Source organism: Montipora foliosa, chromosome 8 (genome assembly GCF_036669935.1).
Source record: "Montipora foliosa isolate CH-2021 chromosome 8, ASM3666993v2, whole genome shotgun sequence".
NCBI lineage: Eukaryota > Metazoa > Cnidaria > Anthozoa > Scleractinia > Acroporidae > Montipora > Montipora foliosa.
The window spans coordinates 18,644,665-18,668,944 of NC_090876.1; the positions used below are offsets into that span (position 1 = coordinate 18,644,665).

The 24,280-nt window shown below is 39.8% G+C and overlaps 1 protein-coding gene across 2 annotated transcripts in view; it reads left to right on the top strand.

Annotated features, from left to right (window-relative positions):
* LOC138013268 (tyrosinase-like) overlaps nucleotides 1-24,280 on the top strand; it is a 72,907-nt gene that overhangs the window by 20,747 nt on the left and 27,880 nt on the right. Inside the window, exons 2-3 of one of the 2 annotated variants that reach the window (XM_068860290.1) lie at nucleotides 6,533-7,967; nucleotides 9,036-10,283. The exons of the other annotated variant lie outside the window; for it this stretch is intronic. Coding sequence (XP_068716391.1) covers nucleotides 6,542-7,967; nucleotides 9,036-9,136 — 1,527 coding nt within the window. The 5' untranslated portion in view covers nucleotides 6,533-6,541 and the 3' untranslated portion in view covers nucleotides 9,137-10,283. Of the gene's footprint in view, nucleotides 1-6,532; nucleotides 7,968-9,035; nucleotides 10,284-24,280 lie in introns of those variants that run through there. 2 annotated transcript variants of the gene reach the window in all.

Sequence of the window (24,280 nt, forward strand, 5' to 3'; positions counted from 1 at the left end):
GCTGGTTTCCATGCCCAAAGGGTCCCGGATGTAACCACAGGTTACCAACATTAATCTATCATTACAATCTCTGTCTTTGTTAATTGGTATAGTAGCCATGAGTATCAAAATAAATTGAGTTATTAGGTGATTACTTGGTGACTTTGTTCGGTGCAGCAAAATGGACAGTAGAATGATTACGGAGCGGTGATTTCTTTGGCTAAAGCAGCTCATTTGACGAAACTATACTTTTCCCAACAACAACAAAAAAAACGCCTGGTGTCGAGTGTCGTTGGAGGGATTTCTGCGCGCGCGAGGCTTCAAACAACTTCAGTTCTTACAGAGTTCTCGATTTATAACATGCGGTGGGGCAACCAAAACGATGGGAGCTGTGTTGGGGTTTCAGTGTGAAATTTAAGAACGAGTGCAAACACTCTTTATTTTATCCTTATGACTCGAAAAAAGCCATTTCAGAGTCAACTGTCAATAGCGGGCGAATAGGAATCACCCTAAAATTAGAAGCCACAAAAAAAAATTAGTTCAATGCCAAAGAAGAGTTTTACTGATGTACTTTATTCCACTTCATCTCTGCATACGAGATCATTCACATTTTGATGTATTTCATTGAAACACGCCAGGCTTGGAACAGGAATCGGCAAAATATGGCAATGCAACCAAGAGAGGACGAACTTTAAACAAGATCGCTCCAACACTTGAATAACGTTTAGATGCTTTAAACAAACTTCTGAAAACCCAAGCACGTGAAATTTCTAATTTTACGAGAACTCATTGTGATTACGTGTTTATAACAGAAGGGCAAAATTTTCTTGTCACTGCCGAGGCAAATCGAAAACCAGTTGGGCAAACGGATTAAAAAGCACTCAAGTTGTTCGATCGCATTTTAGAACAGAGCAAACAAACAAATCAACTTTTTTGTGGAGTAACTTCTTGCACTAAGTATGAGCTATTACTGGCATAGTATTCTGTTTTCTCGTTGTCTCTCTCTTTCGCTCTCCTTTCGTTTCTGTTCTAGTCATAGGTCCTCCAGGCATCATGTAACCTTATCATAGCTTCTAAAGATATGCCAAAAATTGCAATACAGAGAAAAAAGCAGCTCTAAGCAAATCAAAAAAAAAACACTCAGCTTTAAGAAGAAATCCATAAGGGTTGAAACGTGTAACGCGCGTTCACAGCTTCCGAATTTTCAGTGCTAAGTACCATATTTGGAAACCCATCGCCCCAGTTAATTTTGCCCAAAAATATTGGTGGTATTGCATCACGGTGTTATTGCGAACTGATTGGTTGAATGTTTCTCTCTTGTTGTTCCAAATATGGTACTTAGCAAATTGAATATTCAGAAGCTTGTTTCCCAGCACACAAGGGGCCGTTACACGTTTCAACCCTTATGGGTTTCTGCTTTAAGTCTATATCGATTTCTCCGATTCTTGACTTGAATAACTGCGTAGCCTCCAGTGTGGACCACAGCTATCATGATATGTCAAAGTGGATTGAAACCAGCCAAAAATGCAGAAAGAAAACATTTTCCAAACCGTTTTCCACGTGAACACGAAAAGCGTTGACTATGTAAGAACTGTAGTTGATGTAGTATGGCCGTGTAGCCGCGTCGAGCCACCAAAAACGCGCGAAAAATGAAGCCTTGTTTATGTTTAGGGGAGTTAGCCTGAGTTGAGCCCGCAATCCAATCAAAAGCCAGTAACTGGTCAGCGCTCAACTTCCAGAAAACAACTGACCTCGGTGAGCTCTAAACTTGCGGCTGCAATATGGTCACGTGACACTGGCCAGCGGATACCTTGTTTTAAAAGGTGTTAATTGATCAAAACATGGATGTTCAATATCAGAGATGTATAAACATTTTCATTTTATACTTGACGTTTCGTATGTTGCAGCATACATCATCAGAAGTGACGGTTAAAACTGTTACACAGAATTTTAAAAAACTAGAGCGAAGAACTGGTGACTAGTTAAAAAGTGTGATAACAAAATCTTAACTTCCGGTAGTCGATTCTTCCGGAAGAAATTAATAAAGAAAAAGCTTCTCACTACCAATGTTTTCATTGAGAGAGGGTTTTAAGTCACTGATTAATAGCGTTTCTTTAATTTTACACTGCAAGTCGGACTTTCCAGTTGCGAGGATTTCAAAATGGTCCCATTTGATGTTATGACCGGTAGAAATTGTATGGTCTGCAACAGCAGAGGCGTGGCCGACTTGTGTAAGAGCTTTGAAATGCTCGGACTTCCTGTCATGCAATCTTCTTTTTGTTTTGCCGATGTAGAGGGAATCACAGTCCCAACAACTGGCTTTGTATACTATTTTTGATCTTTGAGAACGACTGAAACGATCTTTGTAGGGAAAAAAAGACTTAACCCTGCAAGTGTTTTGAAAAATAGCCCTAAGATTGACACAGCCATAAAACTTACTAATACAAGATTTAACACGTCGAGTAAGAGCTTCACTTTGAAAGCCCAAAAAAGACAAGAAAAGAATGATTTCTTTCTTAGGAACAGTGGTGGCAGGTTCAGCAGACCTGTTTTTTTGTCTATTCAAAACATCATTAATGTTATAACAAAGAACGCCTCTTGGGTAACCATTTTGAAGGAGAGTGTTCTTTAGATCGAAGAGAGTCGACTGTAACAAGGAAGAACTCGAGCAGATGCGTAAGCAGCGATAGGTGAGGGTGCGGATTAAATTTATTTTATACTTTCTAGGAGTGAAAGAGTCCCACTTGGTGTAGAGGCCAGCGAAAGTTGTTTTGCGATGTACTGTTGTTGTGAAATTGCTGAGACTGCGCTTAACGCAGACATCTAAAAATGGAATCTCATGGTTTTCTTCAAGTTCCATTATAAATTTGATATTAGGATGTCTGGTGTTAAGAAAATGCAGAAAACTGGCCGCAGTGGCTTCACTGTCGAACAAAGAAAATGTGCCATCCACATATCTAAACCAAATGGAGGGACGAGAATCTACATTAGCCAACCATTTCTGTTCAAAGTCACACATGAAAATGTTAGCTATACTGGGCCTAGCGGAGACCCTATTGCAACGCCATCGATTTGGTCGTAATAATGACCATCAAATACAAAGTGGGTTTTCTTCGTTGCAAACTCGAACAAGGTTTGATGAAGCTACACTGATGAAGCTACATTTAGAAAAATCCTTCCTTGTGGATCTACTGCTGGTGTTCTTTATGGTCTTCCTAAAGTCCACAAAACTGGTTGCCCCTTTCGCCCGATTGTCTCCTCAGTTAACACATACAACTACAATCTTGCCTCTTTTCTTGTTGATGTCCTTAAACCGATCTCCACCAACCAATTCACTATCAAGGACTCCTTCTCTTTTGTGGATTGGGCGAAGACTCATCAACACAACGATGAAATAATGTGCTCTTTTGACGTGTGTTCCTTATTCACGAACGTTCCATTCGACGAGACAATTGAAATTTGTCTTTCCAAGTTATACTCTCTTCCTGACCCTCCTGCCTTACCGCGACATGTCCTCAAAACCTTGCTCGAGTTTGCAACGAAGAAAACCCACTTTGTATTTGATGGTCATTATTACGACCAAACCGATGGCGTTGCAATGGGGTCTCCGCTAGGCCCAGTATTGGCTAACATTTTCATGTGCGACTTTGAACAGAAATGGTTGGCTAATGTAGATTCTCGTCCCTCCATTTGGTTTAGATATGTGGATGGCACATTTTCTTTGTTCGACAGTGAAGCCACTGCGGCCAGTTTGCTGCATTTTCTTAACACCAGACATCCTAATATCAAATTTACAATGGAACTTGAAGAAAACCAGGAGATTCCATTTTTAGATGTCCGCATTAAGCGCAGTCTCAACAATTTCACAACAACAGTACATCGCAAAACAACTTTCGCTGGCCTCTACACCAAGTGGGACTCTTTCACTCCTAGAAAGTATAAAATAAATTTAATCCGCACCCTCACCTATCGCTGCTTACGCATCTGCTCGAGTTCTTCCTTGTTACAGTCGACTCTCTTCGATCTAAAGAACACTCTCCTTCAAAATGGTTACCCAAGAGGCGTTCTTTGTTATAACATTAATGATGTTTTGAACAGACAAAAGAACAGGTCTGCTGAACCTGCCACCACTGTTCCTAAGAAAGATATCATTCTTTTCTTGCCTTTTTTGGGCTTTCAAAGTGAAGCTCTTACTCGACGTGTTAAAACTTGTATTAGTAAGTTTTATGGCTGTGTCAATCTTAGGGCTATTTTTCAAAACACTTGCAGGGTTAAGTCTTTTTTTTCCCTAGAAAGATCGTTTCAGTCGTTCTCAAAGATCAAAAATAGTATACAAAACCAGTTGTTGGGACTGTGATTCCTTCTACATCGGCAAAACAAAAAGAAGATTGCATGACAGGAAGTCCGAGCATTTCAAAGCTCTTACACAAGTCGGCCACGCCTCTGCTGTTGCAGACCATACAATTTCTACCGGTCATAACATCAAATGGGACCATTTTGAAATCCTCGCAACTGGAAAGTCCGACTTGCAGTGTAAAATTAAAGAAACGCTATTAATCAGTGACTTAAAACCCTCTCTCAATGAAAACATTGATAGTGAGAAGCTTTTTCTTTATTAATTTCTTCCGGAAGAATCGACTACCGGAAGTTACGATTTTGTTATCACACTTTTTAACTAGTCACCAGTTTCTCGCTCTAGTTTTTTAAAATTCTGTGTAACAGTTTTAACCGTCACTTCTGATGATGTATGCTGCAACATACGAAACGTCAAGTATAAAATGAAAATTTTTTTAACCGCCCTTTGTTTTCTTTTCCTGTTGAAATTGAAATGGCCAAAGGACAAAAGTATTTATCAGAGATGTATGCTGTAAACTAGTATGATGCTGGTCACATTGGCATACATGCAGGGGGTGGACGTTGAAACCGACGATCGACGACGTCATGGCTATAAAACCAAAATTTTTCTCTTCGATGGGTTACCTAATTGTAGGCTCGATTTCCAGCCGTTTTGGTAGTCCGGTATCATCCAAAAAACCTTGAACATGCGGCAAAGAAATATTCGACAAGCGTACCTTTTTCACTTTGCTCCTTCAGGGACAGCTGTCTTCGATGCTTCAGCAAACGTATTTGTTATCTTTCACACGGGGAAGCGTTTAATTCAGAATAAGTCGACGAAACTTTCAGATGTTGCTCAATACAGGCAGCAAGGCTTTTTTACAACAACAATAACCACTGTTGTTGTGTACGCTTTCGAGGGGGATTAAACTAGGCACATGTCTAGACTTGAGAACACATATAAAAATTTTTGAAAAAACCGAAGCTTACAGTTAAAAAAAAGTTGACAAGGAGGACTTCAAGCGGGATCTTCACATATATGAACATTGGTCTTGGTGACATTCGCTTCATACGGAAATCTCAGTCAACTAGTCCAAAATATCATTATATTGGAGCGAGAAAACTGAATCAAGCCATATATGGACGACTTTCAATGTTATGCGCTTATAAACGTAACTTGAAATGTGGTTAAGTTTTGTTAGCAGTATAGAAACTACTGAAACCATTTACTCTTACCAATTGATGGAAATATATAAATCGATCGTTTGTTTTGAAGTTGTAACAGGGATCTCGTAGAAAGCCACGGTAGACAAATTAAACTTGATTTCCAGGCATTTATTTCACAGCAATGATCGAGCGCGGGATAGCAGGCACTGCAAGTTATCTTTCGCTTTGCAAGACGCCTGCATATGACACATATAAAACCCCGTTTAACGACCACGAGGTAAATCTGTCCAGAGATGGAGCCAATATCAATACAATTTAGCGTCTGGATTAAGATTCAAGTCTACAAAGTATTGCTCTCCTCGCCTGAGTGTTTCTTCTTTACATCTAGTACATTTAGTCATCCGGAGAAATCCTTGACTATTGCTACGTCATAGCCTCGTTTGCATACACAAAAACAAAGATGGCGGATTTCAATTAAAATTTGCCTATTTTTGAAGCGTTGTTGTTGGCTATTTAAACACATTTAGTCCAAATGAGTGGTCCAGTATGATAATACAGGTAAAGAACTTTCGATGCAGAGAAACTTTTTCTAGACTGTACTTTCCCTTTAATAGAAACACGGTTTTAAACCAATCAGTGCGCGTATTTGCTTTGGGTTATTTTCCAAAAGAATATAAATTGTCTTAGGAGTTAACAACAGGACAGTATTTCGGGACAAAATATTTTTAAAAAACTGGCTTGACTCGTAGTTAACTCGGGACTCGAGGTTGACTTGGGCTTGCGGATGGCTCGTGTAACGCTTCATCTTACGTCAGTCAAAAACCTTGCATTACCCTGGACCCTCTATTCTGTCTTGACTTCATCGAGATCGCAAGAAAAAGTATTTATAAGCTCGTTGATTGTAGCACAATTAGTACCCACAAATACACATGATATGCCTGCCTAATATTCCGGTTTTCCCGACGAATAGGCTCGTTTTGTGCCTCTTTTTGTTTCCTGATAGTTTGCAAATTGCTTGGAAATAAACGATCCTCGCTTTTGTTGCTTTTAGGAAATCAAGATGAGTGGAAGAGTCGTTTTCACTTGGCCTTCGCTTTATTTTATTGCTGTCAGTTTACCCTGGATAGAAGGCCAGTTTCCTAAAGTTTGCGTCACGCTCGACAGCTTAAAGAGCAAAGAGTGCTGCCCGATCCCAAAGGGCTTCAGTGCGCCTTGTGGTATCGATGGCAACAGAGGCACGTGCCAGGAGTTGATTATTCGTGAATGGAACTTTACCTACAGTCATTACAAGGCATTCCAGTTGGTGGACGACCGTCACGACTGGCCAAATGCCCTCTACCACAAAACCTGCAAATGCCAGTCAAACTTCGCCGGCTATGACTGCAGCAAGTGCGAGTTCGGTTACTATGGTAACAACTGCAACCAAAAGAAGATCCTGACGAGAAATAATTTTGCCAAATTGTCAGCCGAGGAGAAGGATCGTTACATGAGATACATCAACATGTCCAGGTACTTTGAAAGTGATTATGTGGTGACTTCTACTCCTTACAAAGTGATCAACAGAACCGTGCAAGCTGGTGGAGACCCTGCGTCCTTGTTTTACAACGTCACCAACTATGACCTGTTCGTGTGGATGCATTATTACGCAGCACGTGATACAATTTTTCCAAACAACGAAACGGACACAGCCATTGATTTTGCGCATAAGGGCCAGGGATTTCCTTCGTGGCATCGACTATTCATGCTTTCCTGGGAGAGAACCTTGCAGGAGATTGCCGGTGATGACAATTTTTCTGTTCCTTTCTGGGATTGGACTTCAAATAAAGATGAGTGTGACCCTACTATTTGCTCTGAAGATTTTCTTGGCGTGACACAACAAGAAGACGGTGTGGTGAAAGGCAAATATTTTAAAGATTGGTACGTCATTTGCACTGCAGAGCAAACCAGTAACCTCTTGACAATGTGTAATCCTACAGTTCGGCAGCCCGGGCTGGAGCGTTCGACGAAGAAGGAAAACGAAATAAAAGCCAAGACCCAAGGATACACGATGACGTTTCCAAGCAAAGACGAAGTCAATTTTGCTCTCCGATTTGAAACATTCGACCTACCGCCTTACAGCAAAGAGTCGAGCTGCAATTTCGAAAACATCCTTGAAGGCTACGCCAGTGCCAAGACTGGATATGGGTTGCCCAACGTCATCGCCTTGCACAACCTGGTTCACATCTTTTTCGGGGGAGCCATGGAAGACGTACGCTCAGCACCTAATGATCCAATTTTTCTTCTGCATCATTCTTTCGTGGACCGCATCTATGAAAAGTGGCTTCGCAAGTATAAAAAAGACGCCTCTGTTCTTTCTCTCCTCGACGCACCCATTGGCCACAATAGGCACGACGTCATTGTTCCATTGTTCCCATTGCACACCCATGAGCAGATGTTCAAGAAGTCTTTTGAGCTCGGTTATGAATATGAGGATGTTGACGAAAATGGTAAGTACTTTGTGGAGGCCCGGTGGCCTCATCATTACTGTGATCGCACTTAGGTACTGTGATCAAGGAGGCAACTTGCTCTCAAGGCGAAGTCCTTGCACTTAATAGGGTTGACCGTTGAGATGACATATTTTTGTGCGGGTGGCTCGGTGGCCTCATGTTTGTGCGCTTGCCTCCAGATCGGGCAGTGCAAGTTCGAATCCTGGCCGAAAACACTATGTTGTGTTCTTGGGCAAGACACTTTACTCTCACAGTACCTCTCTCTACCCAGGCTTACAAATGGGTACCGTTGAATTTCATGCTGGGATAACCCTGGGATGGACTAGCATACAAATCCAGGGGGTAGTAGAAATGGACTCAGTCGCTTCATGCTACAGAAAGCTGAGATAAGCACAGGCCTGATGGGCCACTTAGCTCATATGCAGACTTTACCCTTTTACTTTAATTAAAGCGTTATCAAACATACGCCATAAGATAGTTAGCGGAAAATTGCGCTATTAAACGTAGTATACAAAGACCTGAATTCAATAGTCCACCCTGGCTCATGGTGTGAGCAAAGGTGACTTCGTCTCGTCAATACTGGTAAGTTGGCGTAGGCGAGGTTGTACGTTAGCGAGTTGACCGGATACGCGCCTGGGCATTCCATTTACAATGCTGTAAAGCAATTGATTGATGCCTTAGCGTTCATCATCGAGTTATGGCGTACTTGGTAAGTTTGAAGAGAACGCAAGAAACTAGAGTTGCCCTCGTACTTGCTCGAAAATTTCACAATGCCCAAATATCAGTTTTGAAATCGGATAAATCAAAAATCTTTACAAGGATTCAAAAGACGAATGTTTCGCCGGTTTCCGTCAAGCCGTATTATTAGAAGACTGACTCCAACCAGAATCGTACAATGTGTGGAGCGATTTTGCCTCCCTCTCTATCCTCCACCTATGGAGATAAATAAGTACTCGAAAAAAAATATTACAATAATACAAAGTATTCTAAGTAGTATAAATATCCAGGGTTGTATCAAAGTACTCTTCTTTTCCTTTGTTTAATAAATAACGGTATTATTCATTTTAGGCAAATCCTCTGATGATGAAGAGCCTGTAGAGCCAATAGATTTGGGACAATGCCCGGTACCTTGTCCTACAGTTTCTTCAGTGACAGGCATGCAAACATAATTTTGGTTAATGATATACGTAGAACAGAATACGTAGAGCAGAGTAGAGTATAGCAGATTAGATCGGACAGGACAGGGGTTTTCAAAGATGTTCATTTTACTGTTTTAATGTGAGTAGAAAAGTAACTGAATATCTCAAACTCCAGGTGTATTCTATAAACATGATGTAAGGAACCCCATAAGACAAGCTACAGTAAGAAACTTTTCTTGACCATTTGAAGCCCTGATAGGACGTTTTATGAAAACTTAGCACCAGCAATTCTTTAAAAGTCCCTCACTCGTTAGCTCTGTGATACACCTCTCGATAGGCATTAACTAGTCTTTTTTCTTCAACGAATATAAAAAAGCACAAATAAGAGAAGGATCCAGGGTTTTACATAAGTGATTTTCACTGACTTTGGGGGGGGAGGGGGGGGGGGCAGTTGGAGGCATGCTCCCCCTAGAGAATTGAAATTCCTTTTCCTGCATTCCGAGAGCACTTCAAGCCATTCAGACACATTTAGAATCCCTCCTTTGAAATAACAGCATTGACATAAAACAACCAGAATTAATTACACAAAACAATCATAGAGATATACTGCTATTGAGTAAATAAAGGATTTGTTTCTGTCTAGAAAATTTGTTTTCTGTGTCTAAGAAGTCTAACATGAAAATTACGATTAGATTTATGACTACTATTGTAGATGTATTAGATGTGCTGCCTGGATGCCCTGTTGGAATTCTTTCAGGAGTGCAAACAACCAAGAGATCATACAACGGGAATCTCAGTCACAGTGAGACTGGAAGAGAGAAAAAAAAACATCAAAATTTAATGTTGGAGAATATTATAAACATCATTTTGATGAAAATGTAACAGAAAAATATGAAAATCAATTGTAATTATAGTTACCTTCAGCCTTACAAATCAGCGTATGAAGTGATGTGATCCACTGACCTCAGACTGGGAGCTTATATTGAACACCCAGCTAGGGTCGTGGAAATAACTCTAAAAAATATCGAAGAATGAGTTTTGTCCAGATATTACTATTAATATAATGGTATCACACAGAGAGCACCATATGTATCTGTACTGTTTCCCATCATTTCAAGGACTACTCTAGACTCAACTGACTGTCTGGTACAAAATTATGCATTTAAAATATATTCCGCTCTCATTCTTTTAGGATGTAAATGAGCAAATAAATCTATAATTTTTTTAAAGATCTAATTCCATTTCTCTAAAACTTGAGACGGTGGACGTCCAAAGTGTAAGTGGAGACTTACAAAAACAAACCGTAGTTACCAAAACAAGTGATAACCTACAATGACCTACAATGATCTACAATGACCTACAATAAGCTACAATGGCCTACAATTACCTTCAGTGATGTACATTGTGAGCTAAAATTAGCTTATGGCCTGTAATGAGCTAAAATAAAAGATAATTTGCAGCTCTGAGGGCACTGCAGCATGTTTACAGTGCAAAGGTTAAAAACATTGCACTCTGCGCTTTAAACCAATCAAAACCTCGTTGCTGTGCAAGTTGAAAATTTTCATTTTGCACTCTGAACCAAGAAAACATCGTGGGAAGAATAATCGGCAGGCACAAATTATTGCCTGTAAAGTTCAGAATTGGCTTTAAGATTTTGATGCTAACTTATAAAGCTCTTAACAATCAAGCTCCCGATTACATTTCTGAACTATTGACTTTGTATAAGCCTTCTCGTGCACTTAGATCTTCCAGTCAAATGCTTCTTGTTGTACCTAAAACTAAAACTAAGCTTTATGGGGACAGATCGTTTGCTGCTAGTGCCCCTAAACTTTGGAATGCACTACCAGTAGAAATTAAGAATTCTGAATCACTCGATATTTTTAAGAGTAAAGTTAAAACACACCTGTTCCGCCAGTGCTATAGAGTATAGAGATCGTATTATATATAGTTTATAGAGATTACTATTATTATTATGTATAGTGTATAAACCTTATTTGCATTATTATACAGGATATAGATTTTCTTGTTTTTCTTTAGAAATCTATTGTAATTTTAGAGTTTCTCATACTGCATGTAATTTGAATGTAAGATTTGAATGTAAGATTGTAAAGCTTTGAGAATTTTGTAAAGCTAAATATATATTATTATTATTATTATTATTATTATTATTATTAAATTACAGGTCACTGGTCATTGTTAGTATCCTAAACATTCATAAAAGCTAACCGTAGGCCTAATTAGGCCTAAAAGTTTTTAGGCCTAAACTTAGCTTTTATGAATGTTTAGGATACTTTCTGTATCGGTAAACCATGTCCTGTGACCTGGGACTGTGTTTTGTACCTGCCGGAAGGATAACTTATTTATAATCTTCTCATCGTTTTTTCCTGCTCTAATTAAGATTTTATCGTTGCCAAGCGAAGCCTTGATATGTGTACATTTTCCTTTTAGCTTTAAAACAAAGGAAAACTATCCAAGGGTCTTTTCGATTCGCAGTTTATTTCTGCCTTCAAGACCACGTGCGTAATTGCTGTCGTCATTTAGGTTGTCATGCAATGGACTAAATTCGGGACAAAGCAGAATGGATGTTTTCCGCTCACTAAACTCTTCAACCTGATCCTCTTTTGTCTTTTGCTTTGATTGCAAGTCATTTAAGTAGACCATTGTAGGTCATTGTAGCTCGTTGTAGGTCATTGTAGATCATTGTAGGTCATTGTAGGTCATTCCTTGTTTTAGTAACTGCGCAAAACAAACACATGATAAATAAAATCGAGATATTTTTTAGCATACTAGGGGTTGCTAATAGCAAGTTAAGTGCTGCAAGGGGATGAACGAAATACCACAGCAACGACAAGAAGCTTTATTTGCACAAACATGCATTAAAAAAAATGTATTGCAAAAGTCAACTAAAATTACGTGGGAGGTTTTTTATGTTACTTCGCTAACGATTTGTCAGGTAAATCCAAGGCTGCCGCCTGCGAAAATTTCTGGGAACCCATCGGGCTCCCAGAATTAGTTAATTAACCCAGCACAACCCCCCTCTCCCCCCCCCTCCCCCCCTCGCCACCCCCTGCGAAGTCAAGTGGTCTGCCTCAGTTAGAATTATACGAAAGATGTAAACGTGCCACAGATCACTTACCGAAAAACTGTTTCCAATTTAACTAGACGATCTATATAGCGTACACTGGGTTGCCTGAGTTACTCGTTACACAAAAACATAAGCACTGAATTGGGTGGTATTCAACCCAAGTGGGGGGTCATTAAGACCATTTGAGGGTCACCCACATGTCGCGCCAGCAGAGGCCCTTTGGCTCACACGTTCACACGTTCCCATTTTGCTGTCTTTTAGTTTTTTAAGCTTTGGTCATAAACTTCGTTCAAAGATAACAGAACACGCTCTTGAGTAAAATCCACTCGTTTCTTCTTTAAATAAATACTATTAGTCTGCAAAAAACCAACTGCAAATTGGTCTGACGGACGTTTTCCAGCGTGTCATGCGTGTCTTGCAGTTGCACTAAGCAAACGTTTATTGCACACACTAAGAAAGGACTGAAGATGTTGTTTCTGCTTCATAATTTCTCTTATTGTTAGTCTAATCTGATGCCAGGTCAAAACATTCTTTGGCTTTTTGTTTGCACCAAAAAGTACTGTAAAAGCCAGGAGTTAACAGAAGAAGACAAGCCAAAAGACAGATAAAGAAAAAAATAACAGTATTTATATATAACTCTGAATCGAGTTCTCATGGAAAGATTGATGACAATCTCTGCAGTCTCTGACTTTTAGGATGTTTTGTCAAAAAGAAAAAATTGATCACGTGCTAGGAAACCATAAAGGTGCACGTGATAACCTGGTGCCAACTGAATGAACTACGGGAAAGAATGTTAATCATTCGTCGTTTTCAGAGTAAAACAACGTCTTTGGTTTTTTTTAATTTGGTTGTAATATTTACATTTCATCTGTCGGGTCAGGAAACCTTCTTTGTCGGGTTCCTGAGAACATATCTATTATGACTTCAGGGTGAACTATTTACACAATCGCGAGGTTGAGCGGCCATGAAATTGAAAATCTGAACATCCATGAGATACAAAAACAGACTTGCGAATTATCGCAACTGAATCACAATGCTGACCTCAAAATGGGACAGGACATGGCAAAATAATTAATGGTTCATAAATATGAAGTTTGTTACTATCTGAATGCCCCCCCCCCCCCCCCCTCCCCAAAGCCCGGGCATTTGAATGTTTGAAGATTGGATCGTTCAAATTCCCGCCCCCTCGGGCCAAAATGGTGTTCAAATGCCCTACCCTATCGTCGGATTTGTCTGTCATATCCCACTAAAGAACAATCGTCGTCGGCTCCTGTCGTCTTAATAAAGCTTGTGTATAAACATGCTAACACACATTTTGTTACCTTTACCAGACTTGAGCTACAACAGAAACACAATTTTAACATTGAAACTATGAATAGTGACTTAATTAAGGACGGTGCCTACTAATTCAAAGGTATTTTTGCGCGGTTTACTAAATATGCGGGAAATGCAGGTCTTAACAAGTGTTATTGAAATCCAAAAATAAAATTGGGGGTAACCACGCATTTTTCGAAGTTAATTAATCAATAATATTTGTAAAAAGCTTTAAAATACAAAGCAATGTATGGCGTTCTTTTCCAAATTGAAGCTTAATTATCTCTGAAAAATCCGTGGTTACCTACAATTTTCTTTTTGGATACCAAGTCAAAAAATTTTAAATATTCTCTGTCAAAATTTGCCCAGCAATCAAATAAAAATAAATGCAACACACGCAACAAATTTAGTCGCATTTACCTCTTTGTCGAATTCTCATGCTTAACACAGGAATTTTTAGTTATTGTGAAAATCTTTTCCTATTCTTTAGCAATCATCTTTTCAAATTTCAGAGAAATCGACCGCTTCGCGAATATTTTACGAGTTTTTTTCAATGGGATGTCAAAAGGCCAAGTGGATGTTATGCATAATCGGGCAAGTTCGGGCGATCAAGTTTCGCGTGTGAACCGTTGTAAATATTTTTTTCACAAAAAGGGTCCCGAATCGTCAAGTATTACCAGAGAAGACAAGAACAGCATTCGAAAACCTTATTCTACGCAAAAAGTAGGTTCTGGAGGTAATTTTGAGAGTTGAAATCAAGTTTGCGGCAGACGGGAATAACTAACAAAGTGACTAGGCCGCATAGTATATTCAATTAAGTTAACGCAACAGAAAGACGCTAACCTCATTTTGACACGAAAATGCTTTACTATTGCCATAAAAACTATCCAGTTAAGCTCGCATATTACACAACATGATGAATTCATAAAGGCCACCTTTTCCAGCAAAATATTCTTTTTAAACAAACAACACATTTGCTATTGGAGGCAAAAACCCCTTCCTATTCTTACGTGGGTGAATACAAGAAACTCAATCGTGTCAAATTACCACACGCAATTGCAAGAAAATAAATTTCAGGATCAAACCCTTTCCATGAAAAACCTTTTCCTTGATTAATGAAGCACAAAATGGACGACAATCTGTCTTTCAAATAATTATTGGCTGTCACATTTTCAATTATTTATTTACCTGAAGACTGTGCAGCGGAGTTGAGTACAAATAAATACAAATAGCCAGACAACAGAGATCACAGATCCACTTAAGGTGTTCGATTCCTTCTCTGTCTTTCTTGAACCCATAAGTTACCAGATAATTTGCCATTTGGTTTCAGTGTTCTACATAACAACACACTTGTTAAAATATTAGAAACACAGCTCACTTTGGTTTCACGGCTCGAATGGCGATAGATTGTTGTCGAAGTCCATTACTCGACGCTTTTAAGATTCCAGATATTTATTTTTCACCACCTGTCCTGTTTATCCAATTGACGTTCCATTCTTGAGCTCCATAAGGGTATATTTTGTTTAAAGATGAATTAAAATGCCCTGCGCGTTACAAAGACTTTCGACGCCATTGCAGGTTAATTAAATGTTCTCTTTTGCGGCACCAGAGAAATATACGCATTACCCCAGCTCCCTCAAACCTCACAAAACACTACTTAGCAAGACACTACTTAGCAGGGGAGTGACAGGCAAGACTTTACCGACACGGAAAAAAAAAACAGAGAAATATTTGCCATTTCCCGACTGGGATTGCCATACCTGAGACCCAGTAATTAAACTCTGTTTATCTTCAAGATCAAGGGCGATAGTCACAATTCTTGATCCTGTCCATCACCAATCAACATTCCGTGACGGAATAGTAAAAGTATTATAAAAGTGTACTTCAGGATATAATTTAACCCCTTTTGGTTTACTTGTTTGTTTGTTTGTGTTTTCGCTCGCACGTCTTAAGTGTATAAAGATCCAAGTATTTGGGGTTAGGGTTGTGGAGCTTCAGGGCTCCACAACCCCACAGCTCCACCAGCCGTAGAACGCCCACTTGGTATACTACCCAGGGATATGGTGATGTGCCTTCTTGATACCTTTGGTAAGGTCAGTAAGGCGACGTAGGAAAGCGCGGCCTGGAACGAGGACAGAACAGGCAAAGTTTAAAAGACCGATAAGGGACTGAAGCTCCCGATGGGTAACTGTTTGACGTTTGTCAAATTCATGAAGCAACGAGCGACATTTTTTTAAGCTTATCAGGCGGCAATCTAGCCTCTTGAGAAAAAGAGTCGAGAGTAATACCTGCGAATTGAAGTGTGGTCCTCGGCTCCAATGTCTTTTCAAGAGCAATCAGCACACCAAGATAATCGCACAGGCGGAGAAAATTCACCAAATCGCCGTCGCGTTTCTCTGCAGAAGGGGCCACGAATGAAAAATCGTCTAGAATGTGTAAGACGGCTGATTCCCATAATTTCTGCGACGATAGCTACTCCAAAGCAGTGCTAAGGGCTTCAAAAATGGCGCACGGAGATGAGCAACCCATTGGGAGACCACGATGGAAATAATATTTAACCGCCCATTTTATCCCAAGGAAGGACTAGTCCTCAATATGTATGGGGATCATACGAAATACGGCTTTTATGTCGGTTTTTGCCATGAAGCAGGCCGCCCTCAGCCAATGAACAATTTTCACTGCTTGATTTATGGTGGCGTAATGAACAGTAGAACAGTCGTTGAGAATGTTATTATTAACCCAAAAACCCGAGGGGTAGGATAAGTGTTGAATTAAGCGAACTTCGTTAGGTATCTTTTTGGGAACTATGCCAATGGGCGGGGAGCGAAAATCAGAAAAAGTAGCAGTGGTAAAAGGTCCGACAATCCTACCAGCATCTATTTTCTTTTGCAATTTGGACATGACCAAATCCAGATTTTGTAAGGCTCTTTTCGGACTAGAGGACTCGAATGGGGCGCAGTAGCCAATAGATTGTATGCGAAAACCATCACGAAAGCCACGGATCAAATATCTAGCTAAATGAGACATATAGTCCTGGAGCAAACATTCAAGCCGATCCACCTTTAAGGGCGTGACTGGTGAGCTGAGCAGAATTGAGGACGCCGGATATTCCTGATTTAGGGGGTCCAGTCCGTTGCGCATATGGTTCCCGGATACAGAACAGTGACTAGCGGGGTTTTTTGCTCCGTATTTGAATCAGATAGGCTCGTAATTGCAGGCACTACAGGTTTTTGCCGGCATGAAATGTCCAGCAAGTACCCTTGGAAAAAGGTGCGTGAACGAGAACGAGGTCGAATGTCATGGGTTTGGTTATCGAGTGTTTTCCCGCGGGAATTTACCATCGCCCTGAGCCATAGTTCCTATTGATTTTGGTCCCATGGGTGTTGTTCAGGGGCTGACTGCCTCAAAAAACGAACTTGTTTGTCGTAGAAAAGCCACTCTCCCAACTTAAAGGCAATATCGCGGACCATTTCGCAATACTTCATTAATTTATTATGGAGCATTCTGGGGGACCCTTCTAAATAAATTGCTACGAAAGTATTAAAGGCAGTTAGCCACTTGTAATGAAATGCACTTATGTTAATGAGAGGATGAGCATGAGCAGTGTGTGTGTATGTGTTATGATCTAGCGAACACATGTGAGTTTCGGAGGTTGTGCAATAAAGACAAACAACACGGAGTATCAAAACTGCAAATCTTCAGTTATTACACCACTGGGTAATGGTCTGCAACTTTTTAGAGGACTGCACATTACATTCTGTCCCTCCATAAACCTAGAACAACCAGTTATGGTCTTAGTTCTTTTTCTTACGTATTAACTAAGTACGTTGCGAAATGCGCTACCTGATTTTTCCCGTACCACTGAGTTTACTGGTTTTAAACTAATCCAGGGCTGGATTTTGTACAGCGGCTTTTCGTCTTGATTAATATATCTTTAAATATTATTTAATATTTAGTTATGTATATGTATATATATGTATATATGTATAGCTGTAATGTCTCGAGGATATTATTCTGAAATTCGAGATGAAATAAAGTTTTATGCATGCATGTATGTTACCTTCGCCAGGGCGCATGCGTGCACTTTGTAATCTGCAACTCCAGTACTTACCATATGACAGATAAAATGACTTCCTTTTGAATATATAAGCCATCGAAATCTTTCGTTAAATTGTAATGACAAGGGAGGTTTGGAGCTGTGAGTAGGCGTGGGATTTGTCTCATATGGTTTAGGGGCCGACACATCCCTTCCTTAATGCCGTACCGGGAGGCGAGGTCGGTAGCAGAAAGCAGCGAAGGGCCAACTGCGTCCAAAAGCGATCGCACGGGCCGGGATGACTCGTTTGGTACGACGCTCCAGCGCCACGTCTGGAGGTACTGCATATTTTTCTCGTCTCGTCTTCAAACATTTCGTCAGCGCATGCGTGCGTAAATGTGCAGCCTCTCCGATACTTACAATACTAGACATATTTAGTTGGAACACTTATCGAATGGTCAGAATCATCGTGTTACTAGATCGTAGCTTATACCACATCCCCCTTCCCCGAATTCACCTTTTGAGCGTCAGCTTTCAGGTGTAGTGTCACGTGACTTTTGATGTAAACAAAGCTCGAAAGTTCGGACATTCGAGCAGATCGGACATAAGGACTTATAGTGAGACGGAGTGGTGAAATGTACATAAAAGTCATAAAATTTCGGTCTCTTTTTTGCGTGGGACTGTCAAATGATGCAACGGATACACTATTAGGATTCGGCGGGGGACTTAATAGTTTTACAATCCTATTTCGACAGGATTTAAGCTTACGGGGGTGAGTTTAATAGGGTTTGCCCACATAATTTTCGATTCTGATACTCGTCGGAAGGAAACGAAATATGTTCCAATATCTGCTGTAGCAAGCAAAGAAAGAGTAAGTTAACTTGTTTTGAAAGTGTTATTTAATGTTACTGGTTGTTTGAACTTTAATTTTATATCGTGCATCGGTGTCGCGACTCAATAGAAAACGAAAGGTATCTGGTGAACGAGATATAGTCAGAGAGAGGGGGAAGAAAATTTGCCTTGAACGGTCAGCCGCAAAAACTCTGTTAACGCTTCATCGCCACACGGGTAAATCAAACGAAGAGCATGCAGCTGCCAAAGCACTTTTGGATCTGAACTTAGCTGTAGAGCCAGTCACACATGTAGAAGAACATGAGCAAACGGACGAGTTTCCTGAACCGAGCACAGCTGAACAACTCGATCAAACTTTTCCAGAACCGGTGGAGTTCCACGTTAACCGAAGCACACAGACAGATAAAAAATTACTCAAACAATGCAGCACGCAAGTTAGTAGTAAACCATGGAATATTTTCTGTCGAACCTAACCAGTAAAGAGCAATTTGTGTTCACCCTTGTGAGGCTTAGAGGAAACCCAAGTTTGGAAATGCTTTGTGATACATTTGGCATCACCAAAGGGCCTGGAAGCAGAATATTTATAACATGGATTATATTTCTCGAAAAGGAGTTGAGATTTCTTTTACCCTTCTCAACAAAACAAGAATTGATTGGCATACCTAGGCCAAATGCAAGTTGCTTCAAAAAGAACAGGTTTAAGAATGTGAGAGCGATAATAGATTGTACTGAATTTTATGTTGAGAAACCTTGTAAACCATCCAGTCAAAGATCCACCTACAGTCAATACAAGTCCTCAAACACATTTAAGCTACTTATTTCAATGTCCCCCATTTTGCATTTTAATTTTGTGTCCAAGTTATACAGTGGAAGTATAAGTGACAAAGAGATAGTAAATGCAAGTGGTTTTCTAGCAAAACTACAGCCAGGCGATGCTGCAATGGCTGATAAAGGCTTCAACATACAAGATTTTTTAGCCTTGCACAACACAGAACTAATCGCACCTCCAATCATGCGTAAAAATAATGTATCTGCCCGAGCATCAACTGCTACAAGACGAGTTGCAACTGCAAAGGTTCATATTGAGCGGATGATAAGACGCCTGAAATTGTTCACTTTTTTATGGGGAGTTATTCCCCTTACATGCAAACCATATATTAGCTGTGCCGTTTCTGTCTGTGCAATACTTGTAAACTTACAACCATCGATAATTAAGGCAAGTTCAAATAGAGAATAGGCCAAGGTTTAATCTTAAATACTGCATTGGCCATTTCTTAAAGTGTTCATTTCTTTACAAATAAAGCTTCTAGGAAAGTTCTTGTTAATGTTCTCTTCGTTTCAGCGTCTCCAGGGTCAAACCACAGATGTTCGACCTTGACATATCCATTGGGATCACTTTCATACTCTGGCAGATCCTATGGGATTTTACACAACATGAATTCCATGTTTGCAAATCTAGAGAAATCAAAAAAATTACTCTGGAAATTTATTTACATTATTTTTTACATCAATTTTTCTCCAAATTATGTACCTGTAAAAATTGGTCAATAAACATGAACATGTCAAATCCACAATAATTGTTGCTTCCTGCCAACTGTTGTGGTACCTGGAAATGTCATGACGTGGGCAATGTTAGGAGCATGATTCATTTTAAAATTTCAGACTTTAATTCTCAATTAGCAGATCTAGATCTACAAGGAAACAGTAGTAACAGTGATATTTTGATCCAACATTTTCATTACCTTAAGCACATGCAGTGTACGATTGCTTGTCTTGGAGGGTATAGCACTAGCTGCACTTAGGTGATCCAAGAACCTGTATGAAAAAAAAAATGGTTAGCACAAACGTGACATCAGTAACAAATTACCACTTTATGTTATCTTATCCACTAGCTGACAGTAATAATAATTATTATTACACTGCTGTACGTACCTATTGATATTGTCTATTTCGGCATGCCTTGTATTGATATCCTATGTCAAGGAGTCCATTATCAGTAGGTGCCTTGAAACGAATCAACATTTCTTTGTTTCAGTGTAAACCCCAGTGAATAAGATATACTGCAGGTACAAACACTGAAATTATTTCTTAATCAAAATATATGCTAAGAATGCTCACCATGGGGTCAATACAGCGACGAGCCAATGCAAACTGAAAAAAATAAAACTTAATATCTCAGTCAGTTTCTTCATTGTAGCTGTCAGGATAACTGAAGTCTTATTCTCAATAAAAATGGAGGAATAGTATTTCTGACCTTCTGTTTATTGGAATAATCACATATCCACTGTTCAGGAGATTTGCCTGAAAAACTTTCTCTGCTGATTTCTGGCGAACAATTCTAAATGAAATTGTTAAAGTGTGAGTCATGAACAGTTTTCACCCATTGCATAAGAAATGTGTGTTGCTCCATACAAATAAAGCAGTCATTGTTATCATATCAGCATGAAATATTCATTCCAAGCACTGTTTGAACTTCCATTATTATTACCTGGAGGTTGTTTGATTAACATCCTGCTCCCCACATAAAGTGGTATAGAAAAATGTACTGACAATAGGATAACACTGGCGTAGTTGCCTGAAACCAAATACCAACTTGTTCTTATTCATACTGGCTTTTAATTAATACATTAAAAGTAGGAAGTATAATTATGTAATTATGCAAGCAATTTATCATTCATCAGCTTTTAGTGACCATACTTACTTGATAGTGTTGAACAAAATAAATATAATTAATTATTATGAAATGTCACATTACTTACTTGAACAAAAACAGAACTATTGTGTCAGTTATCATAGAATTTGGTTGAACGGTTTCCACGTCCTCCTTGTATATCTCTAGCCCCGAAAGTAGCACACTCTCTGAAGGTGTGGCAGGGGTACTGTGCTGAGAGGATAACAAATCGATAACTTCATGGCATTCTAGTTTAGAAGGAAAGATGTTGGATTGGCATGTTTTGTCATCTGCTTCAGAGCCGGTCCTTTCAAACGCACTGGGGACATCTGGAGAGTTTATGGCCTCTACATCTTGTGATTCGTGTGCCCCCAGTGATGAATCTATAAGGAAATCCCCAAGATGCAAATAAACAACTGGATAAATCCACTGAGAAAATAATGAGACAAATATTTATAATACGTACAGGAGGTTAACACCTGGCAATACTGGCCCAGATAGAACAGTCATCAGGAGGGGGAGGACTTGACCTATCCAAAACCTCTGCAGTTTGGCACACACATTTGACATGAAGGTTGCATCATAGGGTACCTCAACAGAGAAGATTCCTTGCTTCGTCCACACAACAAACTGACAAAGTTCCAGCCCACTAACAAACATTTGAAGCTGAACTTGGAAATAGTATTTTGAAGTTGATTTCAAAGCAAAGCCATCACCATTTCTGATGCCACCAATTTCTGGGGTTAGGAAAGCTTCTTTTGGGTGGAGATCTCTGTGTTTCCAGGGGCATTTATATTCTACGACAGTGTTTGGCCAACCTTTAGAACACTGGCATTTCTGAATATTATCCACACTTGCCCCAAGGAATGGCTTTGACTTTGAAATCAAAAAGCCCTTAGCAATCAATTCCAGTTTGTGGTGGGTATGGCTTGCAACCCGCTTATATGCATCACGAGCACTGTCTTCATGAAATAGCCCCCACTCTCTGGCATTTTGTGGTTCCATTGTTTTCTGCTTATGAAAGTGTAGGGATGTCTGTGCTGATGTTATGGCTTGTACCAACTTTGTGACATTTTCAGCAATATTTTTCTCAAGTGCTTCTTGGCGGGTGAAGGCTCTCTTGCAGTTTGAGGCTGTTATGAACCCTGCCTTGTGTAAATACCAGTCATCACATTGCCATTGCTATGTGGTGGTGTTATCAATGTAGTTAATTTCTGTATCACTGAAAGAGAACAACCTCAAAACGTCTTCCATCAAAATATTTGGATCATTTCGTAAAAGCTCTTCTATCTTAAGCTTCATGATACCACTCCCAAGCTTGTCTTCACTTGATTTAGTGGTTTTGCCAACTTGATCTGTGTCTGCTTCTGTAGTGCAGTAAAGTTTTTTAAATAAAGGCAAGATAACTGGACTACTAGTTGGTAATTGGCACATTTTTTGGGTGAAATTTCCGAGATACTTCTCATCTGGAGGATTAGTGTCTTCGGGAGCACGTACATCTATTTGGATATTTTGAGAGTATGTGTGTTTACGTTTTCTTATTTTGGAAGAGGGTTTTTTCGCTTTTTCAATCAACAGGTCCTTCAGTTCGCATGCTACAGTACTTGCTGTTTGTCTCTTAACCCAGGTGCATGGACCACTAGTTACGCTGTCTTTCCCACGAGTGTTCAACAAATCTTCTAGCGAGTACATGGCAGCTGCAATGTGTTTACATCCACCATCTCGACCTCCCTTGCACTCGCATCTTGCTTGAAGTTCACTACCTCTGTTAGCGCCTCTACCCTCAAGAATGAACCAGAGATTATAGTAATGTTTTCCTTCGTCCGTTCTGATTTTCATGAAGGGCTACATATACATGGACACCAACTTCGTTCAACTGAACAGTTTGCAAAGATTCCACATAACCATCATTAAATAAGCGATAATCATCGAAGGACTTGTAAGCGGCGAGTCCCTGTTTGTCATATTCAGTAGAGTGGTAAATTAAATAGTTACAAATATCGTACAAGCCGAATGGCGGAGAGGAGTTGAAGTTGTTCACGGTCTTCATTGACGGATTGAAGGATTGGAAGGATTGGAAATTAACATATCGTGAATTAATAAATTATCTGCATCGTTGGTTTTGTCTTTTTCGAAGTTTGGATCTACTGGAAGCATCATTCCTTCCACTGCAGCGGCGATTTCAATCAGCGAAGACTTCAAATAGCCGCTCACCGAAACTCCACGCTCTTGCAAATATTTCTTAAGTTCTGCGACATTCACTGTATGGAAATCCCTCTTAGTAACTTGCTTAGCCATTTTGAACCTGTAACTGTTGCAAAGTATTGCAAACAAGGCGACTTGTTGAAGTTAGCGAGACCTACAATGTAGCTATTCGGCGTTTTCAATTCAAATACATTTAAAGGCTCACTGACAGAGAAGGCTCGACTTACACAAACTCAAATCACAATCATTCTCTTTTAATACTGACCACAAAGTGCATATATATATATATATATACAGATGACAATTTTAATACATGAAGGTATTCGTAATGTCATAAAGCGAGTAACACGTTTGCTTCCTTCCGCCTAGTATCAGAAATCGAATGTGGGCAAACCCTATTAAACTCACCCCCGTAAGCTTAAATCCTGTCGAAATAGGAGTGTAAAACTATTAAGTCCCCCGCCGAATCCTAATAGTATATCCGTTGCATCATTTGAAAGTCCCACGCAAAAAAGAGACCGAAATTTTATGACTTTTATGAACATTTCTCCACTCCGTCTCACTATATGTCCTTATGTCCGATCTGCTCGAATGTCCGAACTTTCGAGCTTTGTTTACATCAAAAGTCACGTGACACTACACGTGAAAGCTGACAATCAAAAGGTGAATTCAATGTTGTTTGAGAATTTTTCGGGCGACTACTAGTAGTTGTGGAAATCAACATTGAAGGAAGGGGGAAACGGGGATGGGTGTTCCAACAAATGTGACGAGTATTGTAGCCTATTATCAGTGGCAAATGACAAAAAGCTGGAGGCTCCAAATAATGTGTTCATTAGAAGCATCCAGACCCACCCCAATCCTCTCTATTTGGTGCTGGCAACAACAGCCCAATTACAAAACTTGGAGACGTAGTGCACTTCTCAATATGTATCTAGCGTTATAACAATTGATCCTACTTTTAACATTGGGAAGTTCAGTGGTACCCCTGAGACGTACCAAGATCTGCTTCTG